This window comes from Cyprinus carpio, chromosome A14 (assembly GCF_018340385.1).
Source record: "Cyprinus carpio isolate SPL01 chromosome A14, ASM1834038v1, whole genome shotgun sequence".
Taxonomy (NCBI): domain Eukaryota; kingdom Metazoa; phylum Chordata; class Actinopteri; order Cypriniformes; family Cyprinidae; genus Cyprinus; species Cyprinus carpio.
This window is the reverse complement of record NC_056585.1, coordinates 30210527-30235276: the sequence shown is the minus strand read 5'-3', so window position 1 is coordinate 30235276 and position 24750 is coordinate 30210527. Positions and strand designations below refer to the sequence as shown.

The 24750-nt window shown below is 35.9% G+C and overlaps 1 protein-coding gene across 3 annotated transcripts; it reads right to left on the bottom strand.

Moving 5' to 3' along the window:
- Positions 1–1290: 1290 nt before the first annotated feature.
- On the bottom strand, positions 1291–14985 carry anxa6 (annexin A6). 3 transcript variants are annotated; one of them, XR_006161672.1, is made up of 26 exons: positions 14841–14985; positions 13631–13682; positions 11147–11231; positions 10956–11044; positions 10744–10857; positions 9447–9537; positions 9269–9348; positions 9080–9136; positions 8624–8717; positions 8192–8287; positions 8048–8106; positions 7831–7953; positions 7495–7553; positions 6765–6843; positions 6303–6384; positions 6120–6214; positions 5900–6013; positions 5443–5533; positions 5177–5256; positions 5025–5078; positions 4829–4922; positions 4645–4740; positions 3649–3707; positions 2879–3001; positions 2571–2743; positions 1291–1973 (listed from the first exon to the last, which is right to left on the bottom strand). XR_006161672.1 is itself a non-coding variant. In XM_042770512.1 (25 exons), the coding sequence occupies exons 2-25, from the start codon at positions 13637–13639 to the stop codon at positions 1914–1916; spliced, it is 1998 nt and encodes a 665-aa protein (XP_042626446.1). In that variant the 5' UTR covers positions 13640–13682; positions 14841–14984; the 3' UTR covers positions 1291–1913. The 3 variants fall into 3 exon arrangements, 2 of the variants coding, with proteins under 2 accessions (XP_042626446.1, XP_042626447.1); XM_042770512.1 differs by lacking the exon at positions 2571–2743 and having other exon boundaries at positions 2864–3001; positions 14841–14984; XM_042770513.1 differs by lacking the exon at positions 2571–2743 and having other exon boundaries at positions 14841–14984.
- Positions 14986–24750: the final 9765 nt, after the last annotated feature.

Below are 24750 nucleotides of genomic sequence, written 5' to 3'. Positions count from 1 at the left end.
ATTCTTTTAAAGGGGTCATATGATGCAATTTCAATTTTTCCTTTCTCTTTGGAGTGTTACAAGCTCTTAAGAAGAAGATAGAAGATCTGTAAAGTTGCAAAGACTAAAGTCTCAAATCCAAAGAGATATTCTTTATAAAAGTTAAGAGTCAACCACGCCCACCTAAAACAGCTCATTCTAACACACCCCCACATGTCTACGTCACGATGTGGAAAGATTTGCATAATGCCGTGCAAATATTCACGCAAAGAAAGAAGGTGTAACTTTTATTCTCGCTGTTGCCGCCGCTGTCATGTCGTGGAGACGCTGTGTGTTTCGTTGTGAAAGCGAAACTACTTTGTTTGGCCTTCCAAAAGAGGACACAACTAGAAATCAGTGGTTAAAATTGTATTTACAACACTGTTCCAGAACCGTTCAACCCAAATATTCAGATGTGTGCAGCACATTTTATGGAGGACGAGGACTGTTTCCTGAACCAATAGCCTACAATGCTTTTGTGCACAAAGGCTGTTTCTATAAAGTGGGCAATTCCATCCGCTTCTGACTCACAGCCTGTAAGTACGTTTACATATTTAAAGAATTTGCCACTGATGATTCAAAGGTGAGTTTTGAGCAGTGTAGAGTAGCGCTTGTTGTTTGTTGTTTCTCCGATCACAAAATGCAGACATGGTTTTATGTTTACGCAGCACGATACACAACGCATAAAAACACAGTATAAGTCATTATATTTCGTTATGTTCTTATGGTAAGGGGCGTAACATTTCTGTCACACGCTTGAGGCATTCGGCAAATCACAACGCACTGGATAGCTGGCCAAACAGAGCACACCTCGCTTTTCAGAACGATGAGCTTTGTAAAAATTTATGCGTTTCAGAAAGGCGGGGCATAGAGGAGCAAAAATAATGTACATTATGTGGAAAATAATGTGTTTTTTGAACCTTAAACTGCATGAACACATTGCATAATGTGTTGTTGTTTTAGCAACATCATATGACCCCTTTAAATTTAGAACAATTTTTAAAACTATATCTTTCTCACTAGAACTATCATCCATGGAGTGAATGGGCCTTAAAAAACGAATTTGTCAGTTTTTCTATTTAGCCTACAGTATGTCATAATATTGATTATGCATAATATCAATAAGCATATGAAAATACTAAAGATGTGGTCGAAAAGGTTCATTGATTATTGTCAACAGTGTAATTTGTGTGACCAACTTAAACCTGTTGCAAAATATGCAAGGCAAAATATTCATGTGGATTCCTACTGAAATGCCCATGAAAGCTTACATACGTGACCGCAAGTCATTCATTTTATTTGTTTACATTTGTATGAAAAAAGTCAAAGTACACACATCTTGGCCAGGTGTAAAAAAACATCAGATAATTAAAACTTCAGTCTTTGACCGAAACGTTGCCACTTTGAACTTTTTCTGAATAAAAGGAGAATAACAAGTGTGCAGATCTTTTGTATGATCAACAATTTTGGTACTGTGTTCAGAAGCATATCACCACATTCTGTACTAGATTTAATGCAACTTTTGGTATTAAAACACAACAACAATGGTGTCCATCTAACAACACAAACTCAAAACACGATCACGTCCTTTTATTTCTGGGGTAATCAATTTAAACAGGATGTTGGGTAACAAATAAAGCACTAGTAGTACGGTAACACCATAAAAAGTGCTTTTAACTGTAAAAAAAAAAAAAAAAAGTGTTTCGCGCACGATTTTTAGAAAATGGGACTAGGTGTGGCTTCTGCACAGGTCATTAGCTTTGGCATTGGCATGGCAGCAGAGGGCACAAAGACTGTATGTCACTAGAAACTCACAAACAATGAATGGGGACACAGTGCACTGGTTACTTGGCATGAATATCCTGTGTGATACATCCCGGACGACAGACAATGTTCTAGTCCTCACCTCCACAGAGAATCAAAAGGATTTTACGATAGTCTCCTGATGTGTCACCCTGAGAAAATAATATGATTTGGTCAGACAAAACATTGTGAAATAAAGCATCAAAAACATACCTAATAATTTGGGAGTGTACATCATAATCATATCAGTGGAAGTTTTGCGTTGCATAATGATATTAAGCCATTATGAAATTTACTGCATTACGTAATTACAGAGCATTTCATATAAACTTTCATAATAACTGTACAAGCAGTGGGATCAACAGATCACTTTCCTTCCTTCATAGTCTAAAGTGCATTTCCATGGAAATAATGTTTGCAAATGCAAATGAAAATGTTATGAAACCATGCAATTCTACAAAACATTCAATCTAATCAGGAAATCTTTTGACACACCTTAAAAACACACACAGAAAGACTTGTTCTCAGCATGCTTTATCTGCAAGTATCTAAAAATAAATCATGCTGTTATTTTTTTATTTTTAATATATAATTTGAATTTAAATGAAGCATTAGTTTGTTTTGGTTGGTTTATCTGCATACATGCCCAACTAATAACATGATAAGCCCCAAAAACAAGACATAAAAGGTATAAATTAGTGTTGTTATTGATCTCTAAAGGGAGTTTTGACTACAGAGCCAGTATAGACCTGTTATTGAACACTTCCTGTCTCCATTCTCTCCACCAATCAGATTCAGCACACTGAGAGGAAGTCAAGCATGCAGGGGGGAATTCCTAAACAGCTGAGTCGAGCGAGTACACCGCAGGAACCTGTCAAACACTCTGTTCCCCTCGACTTAACCAAAAGAGGATGTGCAACGCCTACAGTAAGACAAAACACAATATCTACACAACTCTCTTTTAAATTCACTAACGTCCGATCGCACCAGTAACACATGCACAAATGCATGCAGTATGTATGAGAAGGAGCACACAACTTACAACGAACGTCTCTACCTGGATGAATTCATGCAAAGAGGCGTCATGGGTCTCCTTGAACTCTTTGCGGATGTTGAAGAGGTCAATCTCGGAGCGGGACACCATGATACGGATCAGAGCCCTGTCGTCTGTTCCCAGGCCCTGCAGGGAAAGTCACAGTGCTTAGGAAACTCTGGCCTGACCGCTGATCTGTGTGATGCTTATGAAGCAAAGCATCAGCAATAGTGCAGATGCTCATCACAGGGCCTGTGACTCATAATCAAGCCTGAGAACCATCGCTGGCACAGATACTCTCTCATCAGATGAGCTCTACATGACTGTTGCTGTACACAAGTGTGTTTAGCCCACAAAAACTAAGACCATAAAACATGTTTCATTTTATAGTGAGCGACTTACTCAGTAAAGCATGTTTTTAATCAGTGTCTGTAATGGTTTTACTCAGAGACTTAACTGAGTCTTCAGTTCTGTTTTATTTCAGCATCAACTTATGAAATAGTAAGAGTGGGAGTAGTAAGAGCTATAAAATGCTATTATTGAAATGTCTTCTAAACTCCAGACTACTGGAGTGTGATTACTGTTATGTGAGAACAAGTATCTCCATTTGCTCCCACTTTCACTGGGAGCATTGAAACACTTTAGATATTAAAGAGACCCGAGTTATTCGTGTTTTGTAGTCACTTTGAGTTGACTGATGTCATGTTCTTGGTCTACATCAGCTGTTTGAGTTTGTTCCTCCTGCTCAGAAACAGATGTTGAGGGAAGTGTATTACATAAAAATGCACTTTTACCTTCATGGCTTTGTACAATCGGTCAGCAAAGTAAGACGGCTGATTCTTCACACTCCGCACTGGAAAATACACACATGCAATTGCTATTTTTTAGATGACTGGGGTCATGTGATTTTTTTGTATGTAAAACATGTGATCATAAATGTCACTGGTTGCTGATGTAATTGTTAAAGGAGTTGTATCATACACCGCTTATAATATTAGAAAATAGAGTCATGATTTAATCATTTGTAAGACTTTAAGACGTTCTCTTCGCATGTATACAATGTCTGCAGCTTTGTTATAAACCTTAATCAGGTTAGACACCATAATGAATTTAATGCGGATGAAAACAAGGCTGTGAAGGATAGACTTTCAGTCTTTACAGTGGAACACTGTACAAAGGTCCTAGATCATGTATTTTTCACAATTCACAACTTTCAAAACTATTTTATGGTGTCTTTGTCTACTGAAAGTTTTTTCAGAAAGATGTTTCATCAGCTGAACAATCGGTGTGTTGTTAAACAACAGTACAGTCCACTGAATGCACTGTACTTCTATCACTCACAGCCTTAAATATTAAATATGGTGCTGATTAAGTGTTGTTATTGTTAACTAAAATGAAATCTACAACTATAAAAAATAATTTGTTAATTGAAATAAATCTAAACATAGCTTTATTATATATATATATATATATATATATATATATATATATATATTTAAACAAATTAAAGCTATAATATATATCTAAACAAATTAAAAAATGATAAAAAGCACATAAAACATAACAAATTAAAGCTAAATAGATCTATTAAAAAAATGATAAAAGCACATAATGAACAAATACTACAATTGACTATTTATATTTGACTAATTTTGACAGTATGCTCGAATTCATTTCTGGTTTCATGATGATATGACCCCTGTATCAGTAAAAAAAAAATTCAAATTCAAAGTAATTTGCCATAAAATAAAAAATATTTTCATTGGTCATTGTCCTGACAAAAATCTTACCAATAGCAAACATGGCATTTTTAATATCTCCTGACATCTCCTTCTTTATAATCTGCTCGATATCTTTGTTGCTGCACCTCACAAATTCCTGGAACACTGGAGGGGATATAGCAAATGTTGGCTGGAGCGTCCATGAAAACATGTATTAGCATGTGTACCAGAAGCAAACATGAGTTTACATTACCTCTCCTCAGGTGAGGAAAACTCCTCGTGCACAGAATACTCATGAACCTGTCCTCCAAGTCACCGGAGTCTGCATTGCATGCATCTGCCAATTCTTAAATTGGACAAAAAAAAGTAATCTTATGATAATACTCTGGCATTACCTTTTTACTTAGTAAACAAAAGACAGTTGTGTTTTATGAGTATTTCACACTTACCTGGGCATCTTCTAAGGCCCTGGCCATGTCTGCTGGGTCCTCCTCACGGGTTCCCTGACAAACACCATCAGATTGAAGTAAACTATGAGTTCATAAAGCACAAAGTATGAACTGTGAGTCCATGTTTGGATGCAAGAACTGTGTAGATGTACCTGTGCCAAAGATATCAGGATCCGTTTGAAATGCCCAGATGTTTCTGATGCGATGGCATCCTCCAAACTTTTTTTATAAGCTATGTAGAAGAAAGTTAATATATATGCATAGACATAAAGTGATGGATAGTTTCTCCTCTATAAATGATTGTTGAAACTGTATTAAATACCCCATTACGGAGACGTTTTATATCTGTTTAGCCTAAATCAATGGCGCCGCCTGCTGGACAATGTATTATTAAATTTACAGCAAGGTTTTTAGTTACCATTCTGATAGGCAGAGCACATCTCCTGAATCTCCTGGTTGTTCCTAGTGACCAGGATCTCAATCAATGCATGTTCATCGGTCCCTGCGCCCTAATAAAAAATTTCAAATACATCTATTCAAGCATAAACAAGGATCTATTTAAGCATAAACATTGTATTTCATACCAAATTGCTTTAAATTTTTATATGTAAACATATGCATATCACTAAAATACTGCTTTTGGCTTAATTTTTTTTACTAACCCAGTGAAGCTCAACATGAAAGCAACACTGGCAAACAAACAGATCACCTCTGCTCTTGTTTGGACAGGTCACTGACCCCCAGTGAACAAATGAACACAGAGGTTAAAAAGCAAAAGCAGGTCGATCTGCTTAAATGATGAAACACCCTTTTCTATGACTCAAATAAGATTTTTGTTTGGTTCCGTCATGCCTTTACAATTTTATTCTCTGTACCTCCATGGCTTTCTTCATCATCTTAGCATCAAACTCTGCTGGAGTCATCATGAGACCCAGGATGAGTCTTTCGAGGTTTTTGGACAGTTCTGATTTTAGGTCAGCCATGAGATCCTGATGGAAAACAACTGTATAAATCAGCTAAATACCAAATGCATACACATTTACAGTAATATACTCTGTTCAATTGGGAACAAAACTAGACAGGGCAGTGTCGTACCCGTCCCAAAAGAGATTTAAAAGTCTGTCTGATCTCCTGTCTCTGTGCATTGCTCCTGTTTGCCACAATGTCAATAATCGTATCTTCATCAGTTCCTGAAAAATAACAGGAAATCATATATTATATTTAGCCATTTTTGGGCTAATGCATGCTATTAACATAACATACTGTGTTTTCACGTACCAAATCCCTTCATTGCTTTTCTCAGAGCTTGAGCATCACTCGCAGGGTCAAAATTTTGGTATGGTCGCACAGTTCCTCGTAACTAGTGATGCATAAGAAAGACAAAATGATACACTTACACATTAAAAAGACATACACATATTGATAACATAGATCTATCAGTGCATATTTGTTAAACTGATTAGCAGCAACATCACAGCAGCAGCACAAGCACACATACAGACACACTGAGATCTGTGGGATTGGTATGACACTTTACTGAGTGACTGGAAAAGTGTCACAGGAACTGGCAGCAAATCAAGACTCTGATTAGCAAATTGAGTTGCATTTGTATGCTATCTGTGCAGAGACAAAAGCTCTGCTGTATGTTCAGGGTGCATGACACAGTTATCAACTCTAGCTTGGCCGGCACAGAGGATAATATAATGCATGCTGCTGAAAGAAAACGTGGGGGTCTCCAACCTGGACTTTGGTCATGGCGCTGATTTCCCACATCTTGTAGGCAATCTGTGCAGCCTCTGGGAAGAACTCCCCTGCAATACTGAAAAACAAACAGCTCTTTAGCCTTTTGTGCTGACAAAATAACAATGTGTGGGTTGAGGGCTTGACAAAAACAAAATAGTTTCAATTCTTGATCTCTGGCCCTAGCTCAATGAAATCTGCAAGAACCTCTAAATAATATAATACATGACATACAATAATATGACATTGTAGACTGGCATAATAGCTCTATTCATTTAAATAGAAAATCACATTGTAGTAATATCTCACGATATTACTGTCCTACTGTGTTTTTCATCAAATAAATATAGCCTCGGTAAGCATAAGAGACTAACATAAGAAAAACATCAAAACATACTTACTGAACTCAGACTTTTAAACAGTACCGTGCATTAAAAGAACATTTAAAGAAAGTATAGATAGAAACTCATGTCTTGTTTCTATATATCTAAAACTGTGGATACTATTAATTTTTTTTTTGTTTTATGATAGACCAATGTCACCCTCTACTGATTGTTCATAGTTACTGCAAAATGGATCTAGAGAAGTTTGTGATTTCTGCACCACTAGAATCATTAAATGCAATTTACATAATACAGTTTTTGAGAGGAATCGACCTTTGAATGGCTCACTTATAGTTATCTCTACATATAAAGCTAGGATTTTTAACATGACCCTTAAAAAAGCTTACTCATCATCTCCTCCACACAGTTTCAGCAGGGTGCGCTTGTAATCCCCGGATGTGTCATCCTGTTGGGTTAACACATGGGAAAATATATTATTTACTATTTTAATTACAGACACACACAACATGCACCCTGTGGGTAACTTTTAAAATATGAGCCATCAATGCCCGACATGAATAAACCATATTTCCTATGTAACTACACAACAAATGACAAATGCAATTATAAGGCCAAAGAGAAAAATTTCACTGTATTGTAAATGATTTCAAACAATAATAAATGTAACACACATAAATGTACTGAGAGAATGCAGAAATGTCCGGATACTGATGTATATGCACCTGAATCATGTTATACAGAGATTTCTCATAGCGCAGTCTGAAGCACTCTCTGATGTCCAGCATGTCAATCTCAGAGCGGCAGACCATGATGCGGATCAGAGTGTTATCAGCCGTGCCCAGACCCTGCAGACAGATGGGAAAAATAACAATGCATTGATATAAGCCTTGAGAAATGCAATTCTACTCCATTACAATTCTTTCTAACAGGTAACACTACCTTCATGGATTTGTAAAGGCGTCTGGCGAAGAACATGGGCTTACTCCTGATGCACTGAACTATGGGAGATAACCAAAAAAGCAGATCTTAGAGCACATGCAGCAGTGAGCTTTCAGGTATTGATTGCATGGTGCCAAAGCTTACCGACAGCCAACATCAGTGTTTCAAAGTCTCCGGAGAGCTCACTCTTAATACTGTCCTCAATGGACTTCTCAGCAATTTTCTGGTATTCATCAAAAACTGAAAAACACAGTTATTTATTTGCTGTTACGTCATACAGAATTTATCCATGTTACACTGGTTAATCCGAATATTGCAATGAATCTTAACCATTAATAATCTAAATTCATTAACAATCATAAAATTGCACAGTGGTGCATCTTGCATAATCACGCATCATTTGGATCACTGCACAGTGGTTTTGTGTCAGGGTATTAAAAGCAGCAACCTGATGGTCAAATCTAATCAGCACTGCGGTGAGGAGTGCTACAGACACAGAAGAGAGATTATGTAGTGGAGGAGGGGTGTTAGTCAGCAGAAATCTCTGTGTCCAGTGTGTGGCTGCAATTCTCATACCCAACTGCAAATGGGTCACACTTCGGTTTCCCAGCAGCATGATGAATTTGGCCTCGTCTGTGCCCCACTGTGCCTCTCCTGCGTCATACAGGTCCTACACAGTGAGATTACACACAATCATTCTTTCAGGATGCAAGTCAGGAGGTCAAAAACACACTTGCGAAGTTGCATGGTAGGGTATTCTAGTATGCTACATAGTTTTCCTGTTGACTTTATACACTAAAGAGCCAAATAAATATGTAAACAAGCATAGAATATTCAATTACATTTTTTTTTCTTTATGTGGGAAGAAAGAGAGTTACACAATCATTGTAAATAACATTTGACCACAGAAGGTCACAATCAACCAATCAGAATCAATGCAATACTGATTTGTACGTAGTATCATTTATCCAGTGATCTGTTTGAAACAGATTGCAATTTATAGCTAGTTCTAAGTCTAATATTCGCACTCACTTGAGCATCTTGCTCCACGAGGTCTTCACTAACAACATCATCTTCCTCTCTGGTCCCCTGAGAAACAAGACACGATTAACTTACACAGCTTCTGGATTTCCAAAAACAACAACATGAAGGTTTTAAAATCATACATTTCTAAACCTTTGATATATAAACATAAATCAACATATACAAGATTTGACTCACCTGAAGCAAAACAACCAGCATCTTCTTAAAATGTCCAGATGTGTCCCCTATAACATCCTCCTCAAGGTCTCTGTCATATGCTGTAAATACAATCACAGAGTCAGGCTTTGCCTCAGTTCAGAAGAATCTCTGGTTTCTTGTTATCTTGTGTAAAAAAAAAAAAACTAAGAAAACTCACCATCTTTGTATGCTGCCACCAGATTATGAATCTGCTCATTGGTTCTTGAAGCGAGAATTTCAATCAAACATTTCTCATCTGTTCCTGCTCCCTTTAAAGCAGAGCAAGAAGGTCCATTACTGAGCATAAATCGCATATTCTGTCTCTTAATTTGTATTTGTCTATTTGTAAAAGATAATGTATAGTCAGATAGTATAATTATTACAGAGGGATATGAGTGCAGTTACTTAAATGACACAGAGAAATTACAGTATTGAATATGTATAAATATTAAAATTAATAAATATTTAAGTATTGAAATTGAACGTGTTCAAAAATGAGAGAAGATTGTGTCATATAGGATAGTGTTAGTATTGCAAACATTTTTTCAAACCATGCAGTCTTTTGTTGTAACAAGGCATTTGCAGTAAGCAGTTAAAATCTGCAATTAACAGCAATTTAGGTTTAAACTCCCCATTAAGAGATGAAACAAAGCAGGTTCTATATCTGTGATAAATACATATTAGATATATAAATCTATTTCTTTTCCAAAGGTATAGTCAGACATTTCTTCCATGGTTTCTATTACTGAAGCCTTTTAGATTTTTCACAGCCATACAGATCATGAAATAGTTAACACTCACTAAAGAAAGAACTGGCCTAAATATTGGCATTTAATTAGTTAAGGAAAATCACTTACCGAATCCTAATGATAGCAACAGCAAAATAGATTCATAAAACAAAACATGAAGTAAATAACTGATATTGTAATTGGTCTTTTAATGAATGATGCTTAGAGATGAGGTTGTAAGTGACTATTCTGTTTAGCTGATTGACTGATATAGTAAAGACCACACATCCGGTAGCCATTTTCTTATCATATTACATTATATATAATCGTAATTAAATATATTTTCAGAAAATCATCCATTTGGAATTATAAGGTTCTATCTATATTCTAAATAGTTTTGAGATATTGAACTTCAAAGTTTTTGCATTCCATTCGACTGTGTAGATAGAACCTTTTTGTGTTTTAAATAAAAAGACCCAAAATGTACACAACATTAAAAAATCTATCACATAATTTTAATAAGTTGTCACGGAATAAGTATGTGAATGACTACATTTTGACAAAAATGTCAGATAGAACCTTATAATTCCTAAATATTAAGGACAGAATTAATTAATACAGCATAACACATCTATCTAAATACAAGCCATGCATTTTAATAGTTCGTCTCAGTGCAATTCCATCAGCCAGGCACAGCACATTTAACTGAATGTCTCAAATTCTCAAAGCATCAAGATTCTTACATACCTTAATGGCATCCTTGATTTCTTTAGCATCATGATAGGCTGGAGGTCTCATCAAACCCACAATCAGACGTTCAAACTTCCCTGTCAGCTCGTATTTCAGATCATCAATTAAATCCTATAAAATAACATCCTTTTTTTAATTTTTTGTATTGTGTTTTATGTTTTTTTTTTTTTTTTACTTTTTGTTTGTGGTTGATTTTGATTTTCCTTTACATTCCCAAACTGTGATTTGTAGGCAGCACGTATCTCCTGCCTATTGCTTCGTGAAGCAATCAGTTCTAAGATGGCCTCCTTGTCACTTCCTGTGACACAAAAGAGAATACTTTTAAGTGATCATATGGACATATCCCAGCAGCCACTGGCTTGATATATAACATCTATAGATGAGGAGTCCTGACACTCACCAAAGCCTTTCATGGCATCATACAGGGCCTCTGCATCACTGCCTGCATCAAAGTCAGGGTGATCTGCAACTGTACCTCTGAATTCCTATAACAAAAATGATAAATGTGTTTTGTTTTTATTGAACGGTGAAGTCCAAGAGTTGTTGCAAAATTAATCTTGTCAAACCCAATGAATAATAAGCATTCAAAATGTTTTCTTTCCATATTAAAAGATCAAATTACTTGAAGCAAAACTGCATACAATATTATGACTTATTCTTAGGGAAAATATCTTGAATTAAATGCTCTTCCCCAAATATTTTTTTCTGTCTTCAAGCATAAATTTAGTGAGGTTTATGCTTAAACAAGAACATTTAGTATAAACAGTAATATTGTGAAATATTACACATTATACAATTACATTTTTCTATTTTGATTTATTTTAAAATGTAATATCCTTATGATGGCAATGCTGAATTTTCAGCATCACTACTCCAGTCTTCGGTGCCACATGATCCTTCAGAAATCATTCTAATACATTAATTTGGTGCTTAACAAACATTTCTTCATATTATTAATGTTAGAAACAGCTTAATGATTTTGTGGAAACTGTGCTGTATGATTAATAGAATGTTCACATCTATTTGAAATAGGAATGTTTTGTAACAATGTCAGTCTTCACTGTCACTATTGATCAATTTACTGCATCTTTGCTGAATAAAATAGTAATTTCTTTTAAAACTTTTGAACAGTAGTGTTTTTAAAAATATATAAAATATTATTTAAAAAAAAATCTGAAAATCATTATCTAAAGTTAATTCATCTTGTTTTAAGGATGTTTGAACATTTTTACTGAAAACAAAACAAAATTCTGATGAAGACAATTATTTTTTGCCGTGCATTTAGAAGTCTTTAACAGTCTCATGCATTATACTGAACTCAAAAATGTATTTTAAGTTGCTCACGGGTGGGACAGGCTACATGTGTTTATATAATTCCAATATGTAATTTTACACCAACAATCAGACTCTCCCTCATCTGGCCTCTAGTCCAAACCCAGGCGGGACTATAGAGTGGACAGCTGACACCTGTCAGTGCAGCAGTTGCGTGTTATGGTCAGCAGCAAAAAGTCAGTTTGTGTGTGACAGAGAGAGAGATAGAAAGCCTGTATGCGACTTAAATGTCTGTAACCTTACACTTTCAACCCTACTGAATCTATAGAGGGATCGTTCTCCTTCAGAGAGCAGCAGGCCTCACATCTGACAAGGCATAAATGCTGCATGACTGTGCATTTTCAAAGTTCCTCTGCACTCACTGTCTCCCTATAATTATTCCCCATTATATTGGCCTTGCTGGTGTGTTTTAGTAGGGCACAGAGCCAGGGTCCTCCCTATCATGCTTCTGTGCACATGCTCAAGGCCTGTCCAGCAGCTATCACTCAACACAGCAGCTGTAGGGTTCCACTTCTACAGCAACAGACCCCTAGCAACACAGACCTCAGCAAACAAACATCCGGCCAGGCACACTTCTACAGTATTATAAGAAATGCTTTATGTAATCTAGTGTAGTGGCAAGCAGTTTCTTACTTTCAAAAAACATCTAAAGTGAAATTGGCGTGATGTGTGGAAGTGTATGGTGACTGATGTTATTGGTTTGTGCTCTGCATTTAACCCATCCAAAGTGCATAGATGTCACTATCTAAGATGTCACCAAGAAAATTTTGGAAACATAGTAAGTATTTCAACTACAGAAAGAAGAAAACAGTGAAATATAACTTATAAACTTACAAAATATAACAATATAAAGGACAGTATGTCACCAGCATGGTCCCTCCTTGAATTAATTTTTTTTTCTCCTGTTTTATCATTCTGCATTTTTTCATTTTGACCACTTACAAAAGTAATAGCTCACCTCTCCTCAATAAGCTGCATTAATTTAAGGTATTATTCATAAGCGTAGCACAAACCAGGTTTAATACTTAGGGTAAGAGGTTTATTCAAATCCATAATCCTGATAATGGCAAAAGCAATAGTGATGCTTAATTTTACAAGGATCATAATACATAATGATTTATTAGTGTGCTTTTTGCTACTACCTATTAAAAAAAAAAAAAAAAAATATATATATATATATATATTATATATATATATATATATATATATATATATAAGATATCAATAATGAAATAATAAATATGTTATTATTTCATTCTTTCATTCTTATTTCAAATAATATGTAAGATATCAAGAATGAAATAACTCAAAAATAAGACTTCTGAGCCACCACATGTCTACATGCAGCATTGTGGTGTTCGCAACAGATCTAATTTTTTAATGAGCAACTCATTGACCTCTGAGATTCCATAAAGAAAACTGTGATATCCTATACTCTCAGAACTACAATAGATGGAAAACGAGATTCGTTACCATGAGAAAGAAGGCAGAGGTCAAGTCTTTGTGGCCATTTTTATACGTCAACATATTGCAAGTAGAAGTTTTGGCTTACTTTGCCCATGTTTGATCAGTTACTGGTTGCCAGTGGAATGATAGTCTTGAACCTGGAGAGAGAATTAAGAAGAAACAAATTAATGTCAGTCTGTCCTTAGCTTGTGTATGATTAAAGACAAAGTTAAAGACAGAGTTATGTCTACTAAGCTACAACAGAAATATGTTAGATATAGTCCCGTTATTCACAGTGTATTAAAAATACATTGCTTCTGAAGCAAATCAACTATGAAATGTTTACATAAATTTACTCCTATAATTATCCCAAACCGTTCAATCTTTATGACTTTTGTTTAATCACATTGTGATCTGAAAAAATAATTTCCCCCTAATTCAAACAATTTCTACTCCCTTTAGGTTTAAAAAACGCTGAAGGCAAAGCCACATTTTCCACAGGATACTTTTGTCTTGGCTCCATAGTGAATTTATACTCTCTTGCTCTTTCACTAAATCATAATCAGGCAAATAAAGAACAGTGAACTCTCTGTGAGGGAAGAACGTCCAGTCTGCAGTCGACCAATGGAAGTTTGATTCTCTGTTATAATGCTAAACTTGTGCACAAATCATCCGGAAGATGCAAGCAGTTAATGCACAATGGACAATTCATCGAATTTCTTGCTTCTTCTTGTATGTTGTGTAAACATTATTGATTGTGCATTCTGACTCTGCAGACTTTTGTAAAACAAAATAAAATAAAAATAGAAAATAGAAGATCATAGGCAACTTTCTGTGCTGTTTAAAATTGTAAATGTGTGCCAGTGGAGTCCAAAAATAGGCTCTCTGTGTGGTCTGAGTCAGGAATACATCTAAGGTCCGAGAAAGACATTTACAGCCCCACCCAGGCAGCAATACCACAAATTATAATGAAATTAATACAAAAATGAATGAAAATTATCCTCAACTGATCTGATATGACATAAAAAGACGTTTACTACAATCATAATCTTAAGACCTTTGGTTTTAATCAACTTTTCACATTTGCAATCATCATATGTGTGTTTATTTATATAACTAAGTGTTTATATAAAGTTTAGTAGGAAAAAATGATACTACTGGTAAGTGAATTCATCTGTGAACGCTAAAGTTAATAAAGTTGCACCATTTGGCTATGAACCTGAAGGTTTATATGCTACAATATGTGTCCCACTATTTGCTAATGCATTCGTTAAGAATAGTTACAAATAATAACAACAGCAAAAGCAACATTTTACCTTAATCTCAGGGAGTCTCGAGCTCCGGTTGACGGTGGTCCGTTGTCTCTCGTCAGTGGTCCTGCGGAGAAACGTCTGTGCATGTATCAGCTGTTCTTCTATGACGCAGCTCAGGATAAGCAGCTATGATGTAATGTCCACGGCGTGTCGTGATAGTCACTTCTCACAAATGACGTAGGGATTACTATCAGTGAAGACATGCATTGATTTTTTAGACAGTATTATCTGCATACGCAGCTAATTTGGGGATTCATGTGAAGTCGAGTCTTTGAGAAAAAATGCACAGTAGGCTATTTGTGAGGTATATATATTCTCAGCAAAGTTTTACACAAATAAGTGTAATAAATTTGATTATTTTTTTTTTAAATGCATCATATTTGTTGAGATAAGATTTTATGTATACACACACTGTATATATACAGTGCTGTTTTTCACGTAGCTGTTTTCTATTTATTTATTTATTTATTTATTTTTTACTTTTTCAAGTAGAGCCAGGTAGGTTTTGACATCCTTTGTCCCTTAAAAAATAAAATCATAATTTAAAAAATGCATTTTGTATTTACTTACATTATCTTTGTGTATTAGTAACATTTGTTTGATGATCTAAATCATTTAAGTGTGACAAATATGCAAAATAATAAATAAATAAAACCAGGAAGGGGGCAAAAACCTTTTCACGGCACTGTACATACAGGCTTCATTATATAGCCAAGAAGATGAAACAGTAAACGTAAAAGATCTTGAGGAAAGCTCTTGCTTGGAAATGTAGCCTAGGCCTAGCCCATATTTGGCAGAGACATCTTTTAAACTGTTTAGATGAACAGTTAATGAAGCACTCAGATGCAGTCTGAATTGCAGCTATGTACAAACTAAATCAAACACAGTGTCTTCTGAATAAACTCCAAGAGAAAAGCAGAGAGTGTTTTCTGATATGGTCTTAGTATCCAGTGGCTGATCATGTCTGCCTTGGCGTGAGATTGTGACAGGTCTATTTCTGTCCGAGCCTTTCTGTCATTCCGTCATTCCATAAGAGGGCGAGGAATCCAAGATCAGAACAGCAGAGCAGAGCAGAACGGAGGGAGAGGGGGCCGATACAGCCACTTCTCATTTACAGTAAACCTTTCTTCCTAAATACAGTGTCATCTCATTACACTCACAGAATGACAGTATTTTCCTAACACTTTTGTTACAGTTATTGGTAAAACATGCTTTAATTGCTGGAGTCACATAAAGCATTATTAACTTTCTGCACTACAAATCATGAAGGTCACCATCTGAGTCCTGAGTCAGTTAACAGGAAATCATGGCAAAACTGGGCTGCCATCTAGTGTACAGAAAGTGAAGTGTTTGTTGAAATTGTCCTATTTCTTTATTGTATAAAACCATGTCCTGTTTTATTGTGTGAATATTTCCTGAGATAGATGGTCATCGTTACCTCACAGCAATGTTACAAATCTTTCTTTGGTTTTCAACATGGAATTTTATCCTCACCCTGTGCCTTGGCTGCAATTATGCAATTATCAGGCCTCATTGCTGTGAAAGGGACGGATATATTTAGATGGTTATTATAAAGATACAGACTGCAAACTTCTCTGGACAATTAAGGTAAAGAAACAAACATTCACTTACTAATTCGATGAGTTAAGAAATGTCTTTGCAAGCTCTTTAGTCATTATAGTCATAACATTTTATGATTATAGTCATAACTTTTTTTGTTTGGCTTTTCTTTTTATTATGCATTACTTCAGTGCATTCAGTGCATATTTGTAGGTATAAATAATGCTGCTAAAAAAAAACATAAATTATAAGGAAATATATCATAATAAGGAAATTATTTTAAATCCTGCTTCAGTTCACATGCATTTTAGAAAACATCAAATAATGCATGTAAATTAGCGAATAATAGTTTTCTACATAAAATAGTCACAATAGAAAAGTAAAATTCTTACAGTAGAACTTTTTTGCACCACTATGTTCTGTACATTCATGTTGGCATGGCATGTAATCAGTGCTATAGAATGCAGTATGCAGCAGTAGATTCCTGGCAGGATAAGCATGGATTGTAAATCTCCAGTTGGCAGATTTTAGAAAGCCACTACACAAAGAGAACGTGTGCCAGCCGAGTCAAGTCATTAAGGCAGCTTTGTCTATCCCTCTTCATTACTATCTCATGGAACCACAGATTAGAAGAGGATAAGTGATACAGTAGAAAGTGAAGGACACCTGACTGTATATTTTTGTTGTATGAACCAATACACCAATGAAAAGATTAATGTAATGTTAATAAAGTTAAAATAGCCTATAAAATGAGATTGAGGTTTTTTTTTATCACTTAAATGAAATGATTTAATAATTTAAAGTGGATCCATTATACCAATCAATTAATTTGATTTTAAAAAGAAATAATTTATTAATCACAAAGATAGTTAGTGATGGATATAAGTGACCTGTTTATACTTAAATTAGAGATCTAGGTTTCAAAGGTAAGAAAAAAAGAAAAACATCTTAGTACTTGTGAAAACATGAAGACATTGTGATAAGGTAAAAGGGAGGATAAAAATGTATTGACAAATAAATGACCAGCATGCAACGGATTAAAAAGTATTATTTTCAAGCGGATTACTGAGCATAATCCAGATTAGTTGTCCAATGACACAATAGCATGGAAATTATATTAAAAATGACATTTGATATGATGATAAAATAATAAAACAAAAGTCATTTGAACTTAATAAAAATGCAGAAAAATGTCATTAGATTCAAGAAATAGTTCACCCAAAGACTAAAATTTGCTTAAGATTTACTCACCCTTATGCCATACAAGATGTAGATGAGTTTGTTTGTTCATCGGAACAGATTTGGAGAAATTGAGCCTTACATCACTTGCACACCAAATGGATCCTCTGCAGTGAATGGGTGCCGTCAGAATGAGAGTCCAAACAGCTGATAAAAAACATAACAATAATCCACAAGTGTGTGTTTGTAAGAAACAAATCCAAACAAAAACAACTCATCCACATTTTGGATGTCCTGAGGTTGAGTACATTTTCACCAAATGTTCGTTTTTGGGTAAACAATTCATTTAAAAAAAAAAATTGTAACCTTACACACAAGCTATATTCAAAGTAAACCTTTAAAATTTTACTCTCACTCACCTATAACAGCCAATAATGCAGTCAATGCGGTCTTTCCTGAGGGCCCTGTGCCGCAGGAAGCCCCTGGAACCAGAGGGAGAGATGTCCACCTTTCGTCTTACAACATTAGATCTGGTGGCATTGGGAGTGGGCAGCCGGTGTTTATGTGCTCTCTGGAGAGGTGGCCCGGACCCTGGCTGGACCAGTTATTACTGCTTTAGCTTCTGTCTTTGCTGGGTTCTGCTATACTGAGTTTGCCGCAAGGTTTCCTAAGACCGGCTCTGCTTGTCTGTACAGCTATGTGACTGTAGGAGAGGTGTGAGCCTTCACCACAGGATGGAATTTACTGTCTTATGTCATCGGTGAATAGAAATTAAAGGCCTATAAAAATGCAAATACAGCATGATAGATAGATAGATAGATAGATAGATAGATAGATAGATAGATAGATAGATAGATAGATAAAAATAGCATACTACTCTTTCTATTATGGCAAAAAATAGTAGGACTAGTATGTTAGCATGCTACTCCAAATTCAGTCATATCCTCAGTTGTTTTCTAAAACTGCTTCCTTTTTTTTAGAAACCTAACATCCACCATCTACATCACCACTCAGTATGGAGTAGGTGGCTTTTTTTCCATTTGGATTTGAAGGAACACTTGCAGGGGCAGCTACATACATGTGTGTATTTGTTGGCTTTGATTGCATTTACAAATGTAAGTTTGATATGAATATATTAATTAGTGATTTTTTTTATGTTTTCTCTTGTAGTCTTTTGTTCACTTTGAGTGCATTTATTTGATCAAAATACAGTAAAAATAGTGATAATATGAAATATTATTACAGTTTAAAATAACCGTTTTCTATTTTAATAAATGTAATTTGTTCCTATAATGTCAAAGCTGAATTTTCAGTATCATTACTCCAGTCTTCAGTGTCACATGATTCTTCAGAAATCATTCTAATATGCTGATTTGGTGCTCAATAATTTTATTTTTTTTTCTCTTAAAAATCTTGCTGATCCCAAACTTTTAAAAGTTAGTGCATGTTATCATCAGTAGTCATGCTTTTAAACTGATTTTCTAGGCGAGGAGGTGAAGAATCCTCAGAAGTCTATATCTGTGTGTATCGTGGCATCTCTGTTTCCTGGCATATTTTGGTGTTTCGGCTGCTCTCACTTTGATGATGCCATATTACAGACTCAGCATTCAGAGTCCTTTGCCTGTGGCCTTAGCTTACATTGGCTGGGCTGCTGCAAAGTACGTTGTGGGCAGTCGGGTCCCTGTGCCCTTCTGTCAAACAAGGTAAAGGTAGTCACATTGAGATCTGAATCTCTGTTATGTATTAGAACAGTTACAGACATTTAATTTCATCTGCAGTCTCTTGGGGTCCATGTTCCCAATGCCCCGTGTCCTGTTCACCATGGCCAGAGATGGACTTATGTTCAAATCACTGTATAAAGTCAATTTATGGCAATGAGTCCAATGTTGGCAACACTACCTCTATGGCACTAAAAAAAAAAAAAAAATCTACAAATCGGATTAATTAATTTGGGCCTCTCTTTCATTTCTCACATATGACAGACTAAGCCAAATCATAAGACTAGGCTATTTTTCTCTCTTTAAGATGAATAGTAAATAGTCTGCAGCTTTTGAGCAAAATACAAAAGCTCTGGAAATCATGTGCTCTGCTTTATTCCAGCAATAATGGCTCTTTTATTTGACCTGAAGGCATTGGTTGATATGTCGATTGGAACCCTCTTCTCCTACACACTTGTATTCCCAGCTCCAAACTTCCCTTCTAACACCATGATGCAAATCTTTGAAGCTAAAAGCGGTTTCTTTCAAGGTATCATATTTGTGGATCAATTTTACATGAAGTCTTCAGTAATTACAAATTGCCTTGTGACAAATGTTTTTCACAGAGCAGACCTTAGACTGATGCCTCTGAGTTTTTACAGCTAAATAAACACTTGCTGCTTTTTTGAGTTGGATGGTCAGCTCTCCTCAGACCTGATTGGTAGAATGAACACAGAAAGGATCCCATTGAGTGTAACCAGAGGGAATTAGGGTGTTCATGCAACTCTGGTAAAACTTCTGACCTCTCACTCGGTTTTCCTCTCCCTGCTACCTCTTCTAACAGTCTCCTCTGTGTCTCTCCATATCACCGTATGCCGTGTATGCTCTTCTGTATCCTGTATCACGGATGATACAGAAGAGCACACGCAGCATAAGGTGATATGGAGAGCACAGAGGAGATTGTTGACAAAGGAATTTTTGAATAAAGTCGTTATTTTTATTTTCTTCACTTACAAAAAGTTTCCTGTCGCTTCATATAAACCCAGATTGCACGTCTGATGGCAGATGGGTATTCTGACGACGACTTTCATACCTTTTATGGACTTGACACTGTTATTTACTTGGCAGTCTATGGGACAGTCACAGGCCTCCAGGTATTCATCCAAAATATCTGTAATTGTGTTCCGTAGATGAAAGGAGGTTTTGTGTTTTTTTTTGTTTTCTTTGTTTACAAAAAGTGTTCCCGTCACTTCATATAATCCTTTAACGGGTTTGGAACAACATTGTCAAGTGTTTTGTTAAAAGATTTTTTTTTTGTGGTGGTTTTTTTTTTTTATTATCAGATTGGGCGCCCACTGTACACCCAGGACAGTGTGCAGACAGTGCAGTTGGATGGACAGAACCGACAGCGAACTCAGACGATACTGCTGGTGGACGAGGTCAGAGAGGTTGACCAAGGAACCTACACCTGCACAGCTCAACACCTAGAGGGTTCAAGTCTGCACAACCCCAGTGTCAAAGTGCAATCAGCACGAACTGTGCCTAAGAAACCATGAAGTCCTTGCAAAAAACCTGAAAACCTGGAGCATGCCAGTCAGATATTCTCAGCTATAACATGATATAATAAATTGCTGAAAAATAACCAGAATGATCACCACAGAACACAGAGCAAAGCAGAAACAGTGCTTATATTACATACGTAGTATGTGCATTACTATTGTTTCATTGATCCTATGGCAAGAAAGCAAAGAGGATTGTAGAAATGGCAGTTGATCACAGACAAAAAAAATATGACAATCAAACATGCAAGTATAGAAATGCTGGTATAAACAATAAATGAAACGAGGGTTATGTATCCATCTTAGTCTCTGTAAAAACATTTTACTACTGGCTATTTACATATTTCAAATATTGTGCACTTTTGAATCCTGTACCTACCTACTATGTTTTCATACTACATAAATAAAACACAATATATTAATGACAGCTTCTGTTATAGTTGTTCTTTATAACCATTTAAAGTACTACTGTTATAATAAATAAAGTTATTGTTTGTGACTCCCACTGAATCTCAGAAATACCACAGCGTTCACGTTACCAGCAGAGGGGCGGTATATTTGCGCTATTGAAAACTCAGGAAAGATGTGGAAAAAGCTAAAGCAATGTGTTTATAATACAACAACAACCACATTTATAATGAGTTAGGAATTGGTTAAAACATTGGCTGTTTACGTACAGATTATTGTGATGTCTTTCTCAGCTGTTGGGAGTCTCATGCTGACGGCACCCATTCACCCCTTGAACAAGTGATGTAATGCCAAATATTTCCAAATCTGTTCCAATGAAAAAAGCAAACTCATCTACATCCTGAATGGCCTGAGTGAGTACATTCCAAGCAAAATTTAAATTTTTGTGTGAACTATTTTTTTATATATATATATAATTTTGCAGTTTTTGCTACAGTGGGGCTCTAAGGGGTTTAAAAGTCTTAACATACCAAGATTCTCCAGAAGCTGATTTCTTTTCACTTATTTACTGTTCCTGAAATAAAACCATTCAGGATGTCTCTGCTCTATCCTCAGAGGACAGGAAGAATGCAGTGTTCACTCAGGTGTGTGCCCAGAGGCTACAGTCATCAGAGAGAGAGTGGAGAGGAGCGGTAATGACAGGGTGCTGTCAGTCGTACTCTGTATAAGGAGGTCTGGGGGCCAGATACGAGTCTGTGTCTAGTTCTATGAATAATTATAACAACAGGATGTGTCAGAGCTTAGGATACACCTCTTTGATCATTCTGTTCTGTTCGTTCCCATCGGAAAAATGCATTATCTGTATAAAAATTTTATAAAGCTGATGCAGCTCTTACACAGCACAGCCTCAGGTCTCATTTGTGCTCCAAATTACACATCCAGATAAACAGCGGAAAATGAAGGAGAGTTCATCACACTATACCTTTTTATACTACTGTATATTATTACATTTGAAATGTTTGGGGTCAGTAGAATTTTATTTAACATTTTGAAAGAAATTCATTCTTTTATACAGCAAGGATGCATTAAAATGGTAAAAACAAAAGTAGCAGTATTTTCATCCAAGAATAGTAATTCTGAAAAATATGTATTCCGGTTTCCAGACCATATTTCAGCATTAGAATTTCTGAATGATCATGTGACACTAAAGACTGGAGTAATGACTGCTGAAAATTTAGCTTTGCCATCAGAGGAATTAATTATATTTGAAAGTATCTTAAAATAGAAAAGTGTTACTTTAAATTGAAATGATATTTACAATATTAATGTTTACTAATAGAAAGAAAGAAAGAAAAAAGTGTTACTTTAAATTGAAGAAAGAACAAAGAAAAAAAGAAAATAAAAAAAGAAAGAAAAGAAGGGGAAAGGAAAAAGAAAGAAAAAGAAAAAAAAGAAAAGAAAGAAAGAAAGAAAGAAAGAAAAAAAAAAAAAGAAAGAAAAGAAAAAAGAAGAAAAGAAAGAAGAAAAGAAAGAAGAAAGAGAAAGAAAGAAAGAAAGAAAGAAAGAAAGAAAGAAAGAAAGAAAAAGAAAACACCCCGCAGTTCCTCTATGTAATCGCCAGGCGTCGCTGTAGAGTCGCTGTGATAAATCACTGAAGCCGCTCCAGTGCAGATTAGTTTAAATCTCAGAGAGGGAAACTCTCATTACGTTGTGCAGGACTCCGACATCAGATCATCTCCACCGCGTCTCTACAGATCGCCATCGGCGCCGAGGAATATCTCTCTATTGTTTTCTTCTAAAACAATCTGAAAAAAATCTCTTGCGATCCCATCTGTATTGTGACTGAGCTCCAGCAATAATGGTGAGTCTGCTGTGACTTTAGAGTCGGTTTGCACTTGCTGCAGTATCTCTATATAGACCGCCACATATAGAATTAAGCCTGATCTGTCTGTAAACATAGCTTAACGGCGCACATCACTGAACTTGAATTAATTTTACTTTATTTTTACTGCACGTGATCTGAAAATGAGTTTACAGGTGTCTTTCAGTTTGATAACGTTACCAGAAGAGCGGCAAAAATAATTTCACATACATGCGTGTAACACTTATGTTATATAATAGGTAGTGGATAGCATATGTATATATATGGATATTTTTAAAACAGCAATTTATCATTTATTTTCTCTTTATGCTCATGGAAGCATATTGTTATCATCTCAGTCATTTTATGTGCAAATAGATTAGTACACTCTTGTTTGAAAAACAATTGCGTTGCCCTCCTAGCAGGTCAGTTCCATTAAAGTAAGGTCACTAAGAAGTTTTCTCAGCACTTAATAGGTTGCCACAAATCAGAAAAAGGCCATTTGCATAGTTGGAGTACAGCGTGCCTGTTTCTGTCATCTTGAGTGCTCGGACCCCCATCTAACTCACTCTGCACAGTGTCTACATGTATGTACTGGTGACTGTTGTGAAATATTTGGGTGGGAGTCCTTACTCTAGACTCCAGCTCTGCTCTGCTTTTGATGCTCTGATTATAGGGACAAAAGGGGAACTGAGTAGCGTTCTTCTCTGCCAGGCAGTAACCTTGGAAACCTGGGGCCAAAACAGGACCCCTGACCTATAGAGTCAGAGCCCATTGTGGGAATGGCTCTTAAGTGGAGCTGGTCAGAGGGCGTGAAGCTCCTCTGCGGGTCTCACATCTCCTATCAGTGGCACAGAATGCATTAATGGGGTGTCTAACAACATGAAACTACACTTAGGGTGGCTTTTAGACAAGGCAGTTGGACGGCTGACAGTGGATAGCTTCTTGTGCAGTTCACTTATTGTTCTTAGTGTGAATGCAAAAAGAGCTACAAATACAAGCCATTGGGTTAGGGCTTTATTTTCAGGGTTTCAACTGTTCTGTTTGGTTGTCACCTTACAGAAAACGTACATGACAGCTGTCGGATGAGACTAGTAGTAGAAGCTCCTGTCCAGGCAGAAGATCTGGCACAAACTGTCATGCCATCCTTGACCTGCATTGCTGAATATATCCATTGTTAAGTAACTGTGCTACTATTCTGGGCAAGACATAATAACATGAGGTTAACCAGTGGTCTGAATTTGGGGTGTATGTACCTGTACTGTATGTTAATTCATTTATACATGTTTCAAATAAATAATGTTCTTGTGAACTTTCTATTCATCAAGGAACACTGATTTTTTTTTTCTTTTATCTCAGTTTCCTCAAAAATAGCAGCACAACTGTTTTCAAGACTGACAATAATAATGTTTCTTGAGCAGCAATATTAGAAAGATTTCTGAAGGATCATGTGACACTGAAGACTAGAGTAATGATTGCTGAAAATGAGAGCTTTTGCCATCACAGGAATAAATTACGTTTTATATTTATTATATTAAATATATTAAAAAGACTTTGTTAGGTAACACCTAAGGCTTTAGTTTAGGGATCAATCCTCAGTATTAACCAGTTGCTTAATTGTTATCATGCATATTACTAGCATATTGGCA